The sequence below is a fragment of the Syngnathoides biaculeatus genome, chromosome 12, assembly GCF_019802595.1.
Source record: "Syngnathoides biaculeatus isolate LvHL_M chromosome 12, ASM1980259v1, whole genome shotgun sequence".
Taxonomy (NCBI): domain Eukaryota; kingdom Metazoa; phylum Chordata; class Actinopteri; order Syngnathiformes; family Syngnathidae; genus Syngnathoides; species Syngnathoides biaculeatus.
In genome coordinates, this window is record NC_084651.1 from 27943868 (window position 1) to 27956931 (window position 13064).

Here is a 13064-nt window from a genome sequence, read left to right on the forward strand (position 1 = left end):
TTGTGATCTGCAGTGAAAGTAGGGAACAGTGAGAAAGATGGAGGTACGCACTTAAAAGGAGAGGAATGAAGATTAGCCGAAGTAAAACTGAATATATGTGCATGAATGTAAGGGCCGGAGGCGTAAGAGTGAAGCTCCAGAGAGAAGAGATAGCGAGGGTGGACGACTTCAAATACTTGGGGTCAACAATACAGAACAATGGAAAGTGTGGTAAAGAAGTGAAGAAACGGGTACAAGCGGGATGGAACAGTTGGCGGAATATGTTTGGTGTCCTATGTGACAGAAGAGTCTCCGCGAGGATGAAGGGCAAAGTTTATAAAACAGTGGTGAGGCCGGCCATGATGTACGGAGACGGTGGCTCTGAAAAAAAACAACAGAAAGCAGAACTAGAGGTAGCAGAAACGAAGATGTTGAGGTTCTCGCTGGAAGTTAGCAGGTTGGATTGGATTAGAACTGAGCTCATTAGAGGGACAGCCAAAGTTGAATGTTATAGAGACAACGTTCGAGAGAGCAAACTTGGATGGTTTGGACATGTCAAGAGGTGAGAGAGTGAGTATATTGGTAGAAGGGTGCTGAGGATGGACCTGTCAGGCAAAAGAGCGAGAGGAAGACCAAAGAAAAGGTTGATGGATTTTGTGAGGGAGGACATGAAGACAGTGGCTGTTCGAGAAGAGTATGCACGAGATAGACTAAGATGGAAAAAGATGACACGCTGCGGCGACCCCTAACGGGACTAGCCAAAAGAAGAAGAAGAAAATCTAATTTCATTGTGTGGAAAATATTGGTAATTTTTATGGTCTCCCAAACAAAAATTTCAAATGGAGTCAAAAATGTCAGAATTGTAATGCTGATGTATTGTTTTAGTAGGTTCACTAGCAATTAGGTTTTCTCCATACATTTCTTCAACCTTTTTTATTTTTTTTTTATTTTTCCATTCCATCCCACCTGTTGAGACATGAGACTTCCCGTGGCTCAATATTGCTGCTCAGTTAAAAAGTTTTTTTTTTTTAAATTTTATTTTAATAGAATACGCTTGTTGTCTATGCTGATATAAATCTCATTTCTCAATGTTGCACCCTTGTTTTGCCACCTTTTTGTTGTTTGTGAATTGGACTTTGTTGTGCATATTAAGTTGAATGTCTTTTTATTTAGCTTTGTTTGCAAATCCTATTAGTATGTGCAACACATTTGCATATTGCAATTTTATTTGTTCGCTGAACAGCATTCAATAAGTTGTTGAAAAGTTTAGCATCCATAACAGATTTCCCTGTAGATGTAACCAACTCTATTTTTCCAGTATTGCGGAAATATATGGCACGTAGAAAAAGCATACATCTGTATAAATTGTAACTGTTTTTCCTATCATGATTCTGCACACCTCTGTCAATGCAACAAGTTCAGTTGCTTGTGCAGAATAATAAGAGGGAAATGGCTCTGCCTTTATCACAGCCTCTTGCGTCACGGCTGCATTAACCCATTTGTGTTTTGCCTTGCTTATTCTTTTTTGATGAGCCATCTACAAAAAGGATCGTTCCTCTTTCTAACCGTTGGTCTGTTAAATCTGGCCTGCATTTTGTTACTTGTTCTGCCAGCTCTTGACAGTCATGCTGATCACACTCTTTCGGAAGTGGCAGCAGATTTGCTGGATTTAAAACTGCGTATCTCTCCAAAGTTAAGTGTGGCTGTGATAACAACAATGCCATGCAAGATAAATGTTTCACTGGTGAAATGAACGTTATATTGGTTTGGAGTAGCGTAGCTGCTACTGAATGAGGTACTTTTAATGTCAGAGGGTGAAATAACACAATAGAGGAACTACTTTCTACTGCGATGGACACTGCAACCACAGCTCTTACACAATGAGGAAGTGGAGAAGCCACACTATCTTAAGTTGGCCGAGAAGTAAGCTAACGGGTCCAGCCTGTCTCCATGTTGCTGTAAAAGCACAGAGGTCAAGTATTCCCCTTTGCAATCTACCATTTGTGTAAATGGTTTTGAATAGTTCGGTCAGGCTAATGTTACGTTAGATACTAACATTTGTTTAATTTCGCAGAAGGCTTTTTCTGCTTCAGGTGTCCAATTTAATTATGGCATTTTTTGGTCCTTTTCATATATAATTTTAGACAATGGAAAAATAATTTGAGCATAATTAGGAATCCAACTCCGAGAGGAATTTGTAAGTCATAAAAATGACATCATCTGCTTTTTATTTTTCAGTTTGGGTGCTTTCAACACACTAGTTTTCCTATGTTCTAAAATTGTTCTGCCTCCCTGACTCAAATTGTGCCCTTATGACCTTCATTGGCTGAATGTTGTAGTACCACAATCATGTCTTCTCTGCACATATGGCTAGATCCCGCAGGGCACCCAAGTCACGCCTACTTAGATACTGTTGTTATGCACCCCAAGCTACTGATCAAAAGTGCAGCTGAAGCGTGTTATGAGCGATTCATTGGAGCGAATTCCTGATAGTATTTCTGTTTCCTTTCTGCCCATGGTATCAGAAATATCGACAAAGAGTGTACAGGAAGGCCTGAATTACTTTCAACAAGGATATATTAATAATGTCAAAGTTTCCCAAATTGGAACGTCAGTTAAAGTTTCTGCAATGTGTTGGCCGTCCATGCGAAAGAATCAACCACCTCATAAACTAATGTTGGACATCGAATGCGATAAGATTTCTGATGCCTATTGTTGATGCAAAGCAGGGTAAGTTTGTATTTTTACGCTACAAAAACATGTTGATTCGAAATGATATCTTTGTTCATAGTGGATAATTAATTTACATAAATTATGGCAGTATGCGTGTCATCTATTAGTCTGAACCTACGTACTGTACACATAAATGTAGGCCCAAAATATTTGTATTCACGTGATATATTTAATCATGGATAAGAACGCTTGAGAGCAGAGCCAAGGTGCGGCTGGAAGCTTTGAGTTTCCCCCAGCTGAGGTAGGGCTTAATCCTTCCTTTATAGCTTTTACACCGACTAATTAAATAGCTTACCTTGGAACAGATGGCTTTGTGCTGCTTTAGCTTCGATAGGTTCAGCTAGTCATGAGGTTGGCCACAAGCCTTAATCCACCATTTGCATTTATCTAAATTACGCTTTGGGGTGGGAAAGCACACCTGATATACTCCGAGCAATCTCTCTGGATAGCGCTCGTCTCCATTACATGGCACACAGCCACATCGAAGCACCATATTTCCGAATTGGATAAAAACAGGACAATACACTTGCAATTCCGAGGCTTAACATAACCACATGCTCTCTTTGTGGGTAAAAGATCGCAGCTGTGGACAGCATGGACAGTGTTCAGAAAATGATGCTCACTGATTGGTCAAAAGGGAGCTGTCAATCATTCTCACAGATCCATCCATTAAAGTCAGGTGATGCCACAAGTACGACATCCACATATACTACAATTTGACTTCCTCCTCAAGGTTCGAATTTGGACATGCTGGCTGTCATTGCTTGCGAATAGATATTGGGGCTTTCGCAATACCACTGTGGCAACGGAGTATAAGTATATTTCTTCCCTTCAAAAGTGAATGCAAACCATAATTGACTGTCCTTATCTACAGGAAAAGAAAAATATGCATTGCTGATATCACTCACGGTAAAAATGTCAGCGACCGGTCTTAAATTATTCAATAGTGTGTGTGGACCAGGCATACATGGTTTGCGCTGCATAACTGATGCGTTAACTGCTTGCAAGTCTTGAACTATCCTCCAACCAAAAGAAGGGGGCGCTTTTTTTTTTCTTACAGGAAATATTATTGCATGGGGAATCGTGACATTCCACAATGACTCCTGCTTTAATTAAATCGTCAATTACTGGCTTGATCCCTTCACGTGCGTCCAATTTAAATGTCCAAACTGGATTCCGTTTTTGGTCTTATCAGAAAATGAAGTACTCCTTTTATCAGCCCAACATCTGACGGTCCCCCTCACCACAAACAACTTATCACATGCAATATTTCATCCTCTTCTGTAGTTAGCATCAAATTTAGAGGATCTGTCTTTCTTCAATGTGAATGTATGCCTCCCTGCACCTGTGCAGTCCAAAACAGTGACTTCCTGTACATTTCAGCTGTCTCACTGTAGTCTTTTCCTGTCGGTGTCCAATCTAATGCTTCCTGCCCTCTCTGCACAAAGGATCCCAAGCTTGACCACTCTGTCTCAAAACCTTTGTATAAAGACATGTGGAACATGCCTTCCTCTGTACAGACATTTAAACTGTTCCAGGAGCATTACTCCTGCACCCACACTTGAGATTCTTTCAGAATACAAGTAGTCAGTTTTGATTTTGTTCAACGTAAGTTGATCTAAATGCCTTTCAAATTCCTCATCATGACCCTCTGAGTGCCTGTACCACAACGTTATGTGCAGTTACTTCCCATTTTGTCTTCCTGTGTTCTCATCATTTGACGGCCCTCTGTTAAGAGCTTATTACCCGTTTGTAATGGTAATTCGTTTAATATGGCCAACGTATAATACAGAAAGATAGGTAGATGTATTGTTCTGTATCACGGTAAGGGTTGCTATTGTCATTTCATGTCTTCTTTTGATTTGTATGTTGCCGTTTGACGAGGCCTCGTACCTCTTCCTCATTTTCCCTGATTGTTGAAAGTTTTGCATAAAACCTCATAAATTTCCCTCGTCCTCTGTTAGAAAAGTATGAGCTTTCTTTTTCTTATTTTGCAACATTCTTTCAACAAGTAAAGCTTGGTTAATGTATTGTTTGAGGTTGCTAGTTGGTTTTCCCACCCAATATCTTTCTATCCAGTGCCTGATGAAAATATTAGAATGACCATGGAGAGCATTTTTTAATTGCTCTTGATAAACACTTCCCAGGGTGTGATCTTTAGGAATGCCATTGTTGGCCTTTAAGCATGCAGTCATTGTGATTTGATAATCTTCAAAAGGTTCTTCATCTCTCTGTTTTGCTCCTCCTATAGCAGTATAATTTGCCTTTTGCCGGTTTTTAATCAAAGTGGGATGTATTAATCCTCAAACTATATTAGTCAATTCCCCACTGTTATGAGGGAGTATCTCATGATTCCCTTGACATTATGCCAATCGTTGTCATCCAAATTTGTTGTACCTAGGCCCCATTAAGGTGGGCTGCTTTAGGGGAGAACATTTTTCCCCATGTTTTGGACCACCCAACTTCTGTTCCTTTTAACCTTGTTTCTCTCTCATCTACTCCTTTATATTGTGGGTGAGGAGAAAGGGGTAACACCGGGTAAAATACCTGATAGCCTGGAGCAATGGGTATTTATCTTCCTCTTCCTGCCTATCACCCCACTGGCCCTTTCTCATCATCTTCTTCTCAATGAAACATGATGTTTCGCCCATTTTTTTCAATTATTCTCCCTCTGCTCGTTTTTTTTCCATTTTACTTCCACTAACTCCCTCTTCAACTTAGCTGTCTGCCTGTTTTCTGCCTCAATTATCCCAAGTTTTGTATCTTTATAGGCGTCTTTCTCCATCCTTTTTTTGTTATTTTTGGACATTGTTTTTATTTTATCCTGCAGGTACATTAATTTTAGTGTGTTTAGTTGGCCAGCAAAATCATATTTTCTTATCCAAAATTTTAACATTTTAATCTTGAAGGACATTGGCTCTCTACAACTTTCCAGTCTTTACATGTTAAATTTCGTTTAGGATGCTTTTTGTTTACGGCCTTAATGTTTGACTTCCCATTTTGCCAATTTAGAGGTCAGCGGTTCACCTATCGTGACTATGCTGACCTTTGCTTGAACAGGGTGACAATTACTTTCTGGCCGAGGTAATTCTCAAGCTTCTACACAAGTGGCGGAGAATTCTTGCCTTTGCCTCTTCGGTCAGTTGCCACAAAATGACCCGTTCAACATTATTGGAACATTAAAAACAAACATTAAAATAATTTGTCATAAATCATAATGTTAATTGCCCGATTTTTGACACCACTGCTTCTGGACAGTTTTATTCTCCTTGTGGTGAAGAAATAAAAGTACTGTCATTACTTCTGCTGCGGCTGATTTACACAAATGTTCCAGGAACCTCAACTGTTATGGGAATGCAAGACAAGAACATTGGGCCACAATATTTTTTTCAACCTCAGGGTTAATGATGGCATTTTAGCTAACCGGTTAAGACAGCCACCTTTGCAGTTTAGAGCTTGTTAGTTCAAATTTGGCCTTTTGTCTTTGTAAAATAAAGCAAAGCTCGCTCCAATTCAAGCAGTGTATGGAAATTACCTTGAAATGGAGAATAATACTGTTTTGACACTGACAGTTCTTTATTTATGTGAGGGGATGGTCATTTGTTTTTATCTGAAATAGGGATGAAATTGTATGCAAATTTTAAATAATTAATTTCAGGGGTGACACGATGAAGCGGCTGGAAAGTGTTGGCCTCATAGTTCTGAGGACCCGGGTTCAATCCCAGCCCTCCCCATATGGACTTTGCATATGTTCTCCCTGTGCCCGCGTGGGTTTTACGATTAACCAAAACCTAACCATCCCAAAAACATGCAACATTAATTGGAAACTTGAAATTTCCTCTAGGTGTGATTGTGACTCCAGCTATTTGTCTCTTTGTGCCCTGGAATTTTCTGGCAACCACTTCAGGGTGCACCCTCCCTCCTGCCTATTGAAAGCTGGGATAGGCTCCAGCACTCCCGCAACCCTTGTGAGAATAAGCGGCTAAGAAAATGGATGGATGGATTTCTGGGTGTACCCTCCTTCCTGGCCAATGATAGCTGTGATAGGCTCCAGCACTCTTGACTCTTGTGAGGGTAAGCGGCTCAGAAAATGGATGGATGGATTTCATATAATTATTGTTTTTAATAGAACGGAGGTGTACAAGATAAATTAGCAGCTAGCCCGCACCGGCCAGCTCTCTCTTTTATCACCCAATCCATTGCTCGCTTGCTGGACAACAAAATGGACTAGCAGGATGTCAAACCTATGGCCCATGGGCTTGAACTGGGCCACCAGGGGTTTCAGTCCGGCCCGTAGGATAAAGATAACATTACAATGTACATTTTAATGTTTTTTTTTTTAAATCTGTAGTTTCTGATTTCCCCACTCAGAGTCGCAAGTCTTCGTCAGAGTAGACAACATGTCACACTCCACTGCCACAGAACTAACAGCAGAAAGCAGCAACACATCTTCTGAGTCTGTATTTGGCATTTTGTCCTATCCTTGTAATTTTATCTGCTTTTAATTTGGCCCTGACACCCTCATCATCATAATGTCTTTGTGAAAAAAGAGAAAAGTGGACTCTGAGTGTTGGATTTTCCCCTAAAAAAATTGACCTCTTCCTATTTGTTGATGGAGGTGGATGGGAAACCTTTGTACCTTGTGTGGACGGAGCAAGTTTCGGAGCTCATGTTAATCTTCAGCGCCATTATGAGACTCAGCAAAGAGAAAAATACAGCAGTTCAGCAGAACTGAGAGGACAGAAGATAAAAGAAATGTTGGTGGGTCTGAAGAAACAGCAGTCTATTTTCATCCAGAGCCGAGAAACCAGTGATGCCACAATGAAAGCCAGCTGCGTAATTGCTAGTGAAATAGCATTAGCATCAAAGCTGTACTTTTGAGGGGGAGTTTGTCAAAACCTGCTTGCTGAAGACTGCAGAAATTCTGTGTCCGGAGAAGCTACAAACTTTTGCCAGCACTGGCCTGACAAGGAATACTGTAGCAGAGAGAACTTCATAACTATCATCAGATTTGGACAGCAAAGTTTGGTCATTTGTGGCAATTTCTGTTGCAATTGATGAGAGCACTGATATTACAGATGTCACTCAATTGGACACATTCATTCGTGGACTTGATGAGACCTTGACTGTCACAAAGGAGTTTGTTGAGCTGGTGCCCATGACAGACAACACAACAGCTGAGTGTCATGCTCCGGGCTTCATGCCCAGGCTGGGCTTGGCCAGCCAATTAGTCAGAGCACACCTGCACCGTGTTACAGTTGATGACGCCCAGTATATATAGGACTTGGGGGACGACTTGTCCTCCGCTAGATCGTCGTCCTTGATGCCTCGTTCCCACACTCCTGTTTGCCTGACTTCTGCTCTCCGTGCACCGACCCACGCCTGTCCACTGACCACGCTCGTAAGCCTGCCGTACTATTACTTCTGATTGTTTGGACTGTCTGCCTGATCCTAGACCTTGGACCGAATAAGGGTTTCCTCTGCACTGTCTGCTTGTCTCTGGAGTCGTGCATTTGGGTCCACCCTCGTGCCCCGTTCGTGACAGAACGATCTAGCCAAAACATGGACCCAGCCGACTCCGAAGCCATCCGCCGTGTGCTGCAAGATCAGGGCAAGCGCCTGGTCAAGCAAGAGGCTGCTCTCCAGGTAACCAACAAGAGGCTCCATGAGATATACACCCGGCTAAGCCGTGGCTAACCTCCCAGGCTAGCGTGGTTGCCACGCCAATGGTGGCCACTCCACCAGTACCACCGTTTCCGCCCGCACCATTCTCCACGGAGCTCCCCTTTAGCGGCGTTACCCCGCTCTCTCGACTGGAACGATTTTCAGGCGACTCGGGGAACGTCAAGCCTTTCCTTGTTCAGTGCGATCTCCATTTTGAACTGCAAGCGGCCGCTTTTCCCACGGACCGCTCCCGTATCGCCTTCGTCATCTCCCACATGACGGGGAGGGCGGAGGCGTGGGCCACTGCCGAGTGGAGTCGCAACTTGGAGATCTGCCGTTCATGGACGAGGTTCGTCTGCGCGCTCACCCACGTTTTCCAGTACGCAGCTCCGGAACGCCAGGCGGCGTCCTCGCTCATGACGATTCGTCAAGGACGTCGCTGCGTGTCCGACTACGCCATTGAGTTCCGAATCTGAGGCGCCGAGAGTCGATGGAACGAGGACGCCCTGCACGACGCCTTTTTCCAGGGGCTTTCCCCCCAAATCCGGGGTCTCCTCATCGCTGTAGATCTTCCTCCCTCGCTGGACGCACTCATCGCGTTGGCCCTTAAGGTTGACCAGCGACAAGTAATGGAGGATCAACTAGCCGTGATGAATGAGGGAGAAAGGGAGGGGTCCAGTCCGGCTGCCGCCCGGTCGTCCACTGCTGAACCCACTCAGGTGGAGAGTCTCGACGGGCCAGTGGAGGAGCGTCTGCGCCGGCGACGGGAGGGGCGCTGTTTTTACTGCGGGTGTTTGGGACACTTGATCGCCCGCCGCCCGATTCGACCAGAGCACTCTGACATCAGGATCTCTACTCCGGTGAGTGTGCGGTATACCGCGGCGGGGTCAGGGAGGTCCCTTCTTCACCTCACCTTGGGAACGGACTCCCGTTCATGCACTGTGACGGCTTTCATAGATTCCGGGTCGGACGCAAACCTGATAAATCCCCGCAACTTTCCCACGCAACGGCTTCGTCACGCCCGTCCGTCTTTCAAAACTTCATTAACGACGTGCTTCGGGAGTTTCTGAATAGATCTGTCTTTGTATACCTGGATGACATTCTCATCTTTTCAGCAGACCTAACCTCTCACATTCAACAACTCAGAGAGGTGCTCCGGCGTCTGCAGCAGCACCAATTGTACGTGAATATGGATAAGTGTGAGTTCCATCGGGCATCCGTGTCCTTCCTGGGCTTCGTCGTGGCTGAGGGAGAGATACGGATGGACCCCGGGAAGGTCGACGCGGTGCTGCGTTGGCCTACCCCCACCAACAGGAGGGACGTACAGAGGTTTTTGGGATTTGCCAATTTCTATAGGAAGTTCATAAGGAACTTCAGTTCCGTGGCCGCTCCTCTGCATTCGCTCACCTCGCCACACACCACCTTCGCGTGGTCCGGGACCTGCCAGGAGGCCTTCAGCAGGCTAAAGGCAAGTTTCACTATTGCGCCCGTTCTCATTGTTCCGGACCCAGATAACCAGTTTGGGGTGGAGGTGGATGCATCTAATTCAGGAATCGGAGCAGTCTTATCGCAGAGGAGTCCCAGGGAAGGAAGGATCCACCCTTGCGCGTTCCTGTCTAGGAAGCTGACCCCGGCAGAGAGGAACTACGACGTGGGAGATCGGGAACTGCTGGCGGTCAAGAGCGCGTCGTAGGAGTGGCGGCACTGGCTGGAGGGCTCGCAAGTACAGTTCGTTGTCTTCACGGACCATAAGAACCTTGAATACCTGAAGTCTGCGAAGAGGTTGAATGCCTGTCAGGCCAGGTGCCCCTGTTTTTCACCCGCTTCCGCTTTACAGGCTCCAAGAACGGCAAGCCGGATGCACTCTCGCGGACCCACGAGGGAGGGCGGACGGATTCAGAAGCCGCTACTATCCTGCCAGCAGCGTGCTTCGTGTCCGGCTTCACCTGGGCGGGTGAAGGAGGCCCTGGGAGAGACGCCGCCGCCCGCGGATTGTCCGTCAGGCCGCCTTTTCGTCATTCCATCTCTGAGGGGAGACTTCATCAATTGGGCCCATACCAACAAGACGGTCTGCCACCTGGGTATGGCGAAGACGCGTTCAGTAGTCGAACAAAGGTTCTGGTGGCCTAACCTCAGCAGGGACGCCTGCCCGGTGTGTGCTGCCAATAAGACTTCCCGCCTACGGCCTGTTGGTGAGTTGCGACCCCTGTCAACCCCCTTTCGTCCGTGGTCATACATTGCGCTGGACTTCGTCACCGTCCTGCCGCCTTCACAAGGGAACACAGTGGTGCTGTCCGTAGTGGACCGTTTCTCCAAGATGGTCCACTTTGTGCCGCTTCCGAAGATCCCGTCGGCCAAGCAGACAGCCCAGCTGGTGTTAGACGAGGTCGTCCGTTACCACGGGCTACCGCAGGACATCGTTTCGGACAGGAGTCCGCAATTCAGCGCCCGTTTCTGGAAGGAGTTCTGCAACCTCATCGGCGCTTCAGCTAGTCGGACATCGGGTCATCACCCGCAGTCTAATGGCCAGACTGAGGATAAATCAGGAATTAGAGACCGGTCTTCGATGTCTGGCATCCAGGGACCAGAGCACGTGGAGCCAGCACATCAAGTGGGTGGAGTATGCCCACAATTCTCTACCCTCCGCCTCAAGAGATATGGCTTCACTCCATGTCGTGCATGGCTATCCTCCGTCCCTGTTTCCTCCACTGGTCACATACTCCGTGGTCCCGTCGGCCCTGGCTGTGGTGTGACGCTGCAAACGGACCTGGGAAGCAGCTCGGAGGACACTGCTGCGCATGAGCAGCGCCTACAAGGCTGCAGCGGACCACAAGAGAAGGGCCGCACCAGAGCTCAGAGTGGGACAGTGAGTGTGGCTCTCCACCAAAGATCTCCCGCTGCGGACGGAATCCCGCAAACTTGCTCCCAGGTTCGTTGGCCCGTTCCCGATTTCCAAGATCATTAACCCGGTCGCCGTCTTGCTCAAACTGCCCAGGTCGATGAAGGTGCACCCTACGTTCCACGTCAGCAGACTTTGCCCGAATTGCACTTCGTCGCTGGCTCCTCCGGTCAAGCCCCCCCCCCCCCGCATGGTCGACGGTGGGCCGGTGTATACTGTGCGCCGGTTGCTGTCTTCCCGCCGCAGAGGAAGGGGGGTCCAGTACCTGGTGGACTGGGAGGGATATGGACCGGAGGAGCGCTCCTGGATCCCCTCCCGCTTTGTCGTGGACCGCGCCCTCATCAGGGACTTTCACGCGGCTCACACTGATGCTCCTGGGCCGTCCAGAGCCGGCCGTTGGGGAGGGGGGGTACTGTCATGCTCCGGGCTTCCTGCCCAGGCTGGGCTTGGCCAGCCAATTAGTCAGAGCACACCTGCACCGTGTTACAGTTGATGACGCCCAGTATATATAGGACTTGGGGGACGACTTGTCCTCCGCTAGATCGTCATCCTTGATGCCTCGTTCCCGAAGTCCTGTTTGCCTGACTTCTGCTCTCCGCCCACCGACCCACGCCTGCCCACTGACCACCCTCGTAAGCCTGCCGTACTATTACTTCTGATTGTTTAGAGTGTCTGCCTGATCCTAGACCTTGGACCGAATAAAGGTTTCCTCTGCACTGTCCGCTTGTCTCTGGAGTCGTGCATTTGGGTCCACCCTCGTGCCCCGTTCGTGACACTGAGAACATTTGTAGCGCTGTCTTTAGCGCGCGGGATGGAGTCGGAGTGGACTGGTCCTGAGACAGAATTTGCACTTTTTCGGTCACCATTCATCGTCAGGGTTTCTGCGTGTTGACATGCAACTTGAAATAATTGAGTTGCACTATTATGTAGCATTGAAGGTGTGGGCTTGAACCCTTTTGATATGTACTTCCTTCCAAGCTATTCTAAATTAATGGCACTGGCTGCAGAATTGCTGTCCGTGTTTTGTGATACCTATCTTTGTGAGCAAGTTTTCTCAGTAATGAACATGAAGAAAGCAAAGCACATATGCACTTAAATGACATTCTGAAATAAGCTGCTACTCAGGACATGGTGCCTGATATTGATGCTCTTGTGCAAGCTAAAAAAATGTCAAGTTTCAGGAGCAAATACGAACCAAGACTAAATTCTGTGAAATGCTGCTTTCAGCATTGCTTGCACTAATGAAAAATACAGTTGTGAAATTAATACTTGATGTAGTAATCACTGTGTAATTCAGTGTTAGTTAACACACTTATTACAAAAGAGTTTTGGTTGGTGGAATGTCATGTGTCCATGCTATATGTATGCATTTACAAAGCAAGGGACACAGTTCCTTTAAAATAGCTACAACTTCAGATTTAAGTGTGTGGAGTAAATTTGTGTATAGAATTACTTCCCAGATATGGAATGTAGTGTTTAAATAATTTCTGTATTTTGACGTTTGAATTATTAACATGCAGGCCTGTGTTTTAAGTTCTATGTACCTGTGACAAACTGTTTTCTGACATTGTATGAGCACTGTGATCACTTGTGATGCACAATACACTCAAATGTTTAGTTTTGAAGCTACACATACCTTTTTCAATAAATTAATTTCATAATATATTTTGTAAAATAACAATTCATTAAATGTGAAGATTTTTACAATGAATTTGTTCTTTTTCACCCCAGTCTGTCTGGTATCCATCCAGGCCACCCGAAGCAAGGAGCTTGGCTGAGCAGTTCAAGA

At 46.0% G+C, this 13064-nt stretch overlaps 1 protein-coding gene across 1 annotated transcript; it reads left to right on the forward strand.

Moving 5' to 3' along the window:
• The first annotated feature begins 9951 nt into the window (after window positions 1–9951).
• On the forward strand, window positions 9952–11890 carry LOC133510002 (uncharacterized). Its single transcript, XM_061837636.1, has 2 exons — window positions 9952–10099; window positions 10214–11890. The coding sequence occupies exon 2, from the start codon at window positions 10235–10237 to the stop codon at window positions 11339–11341; it is 1107 nt and encodes a 368-aa protein (XP_061693620.1). The 5' UTR covers window positions 9952–10099; window positions 10214–10234; the 3' UTR covers window positions 11342–11890.
• Window positions 11891–13064: the final 1174 nt, after the last annotated feature.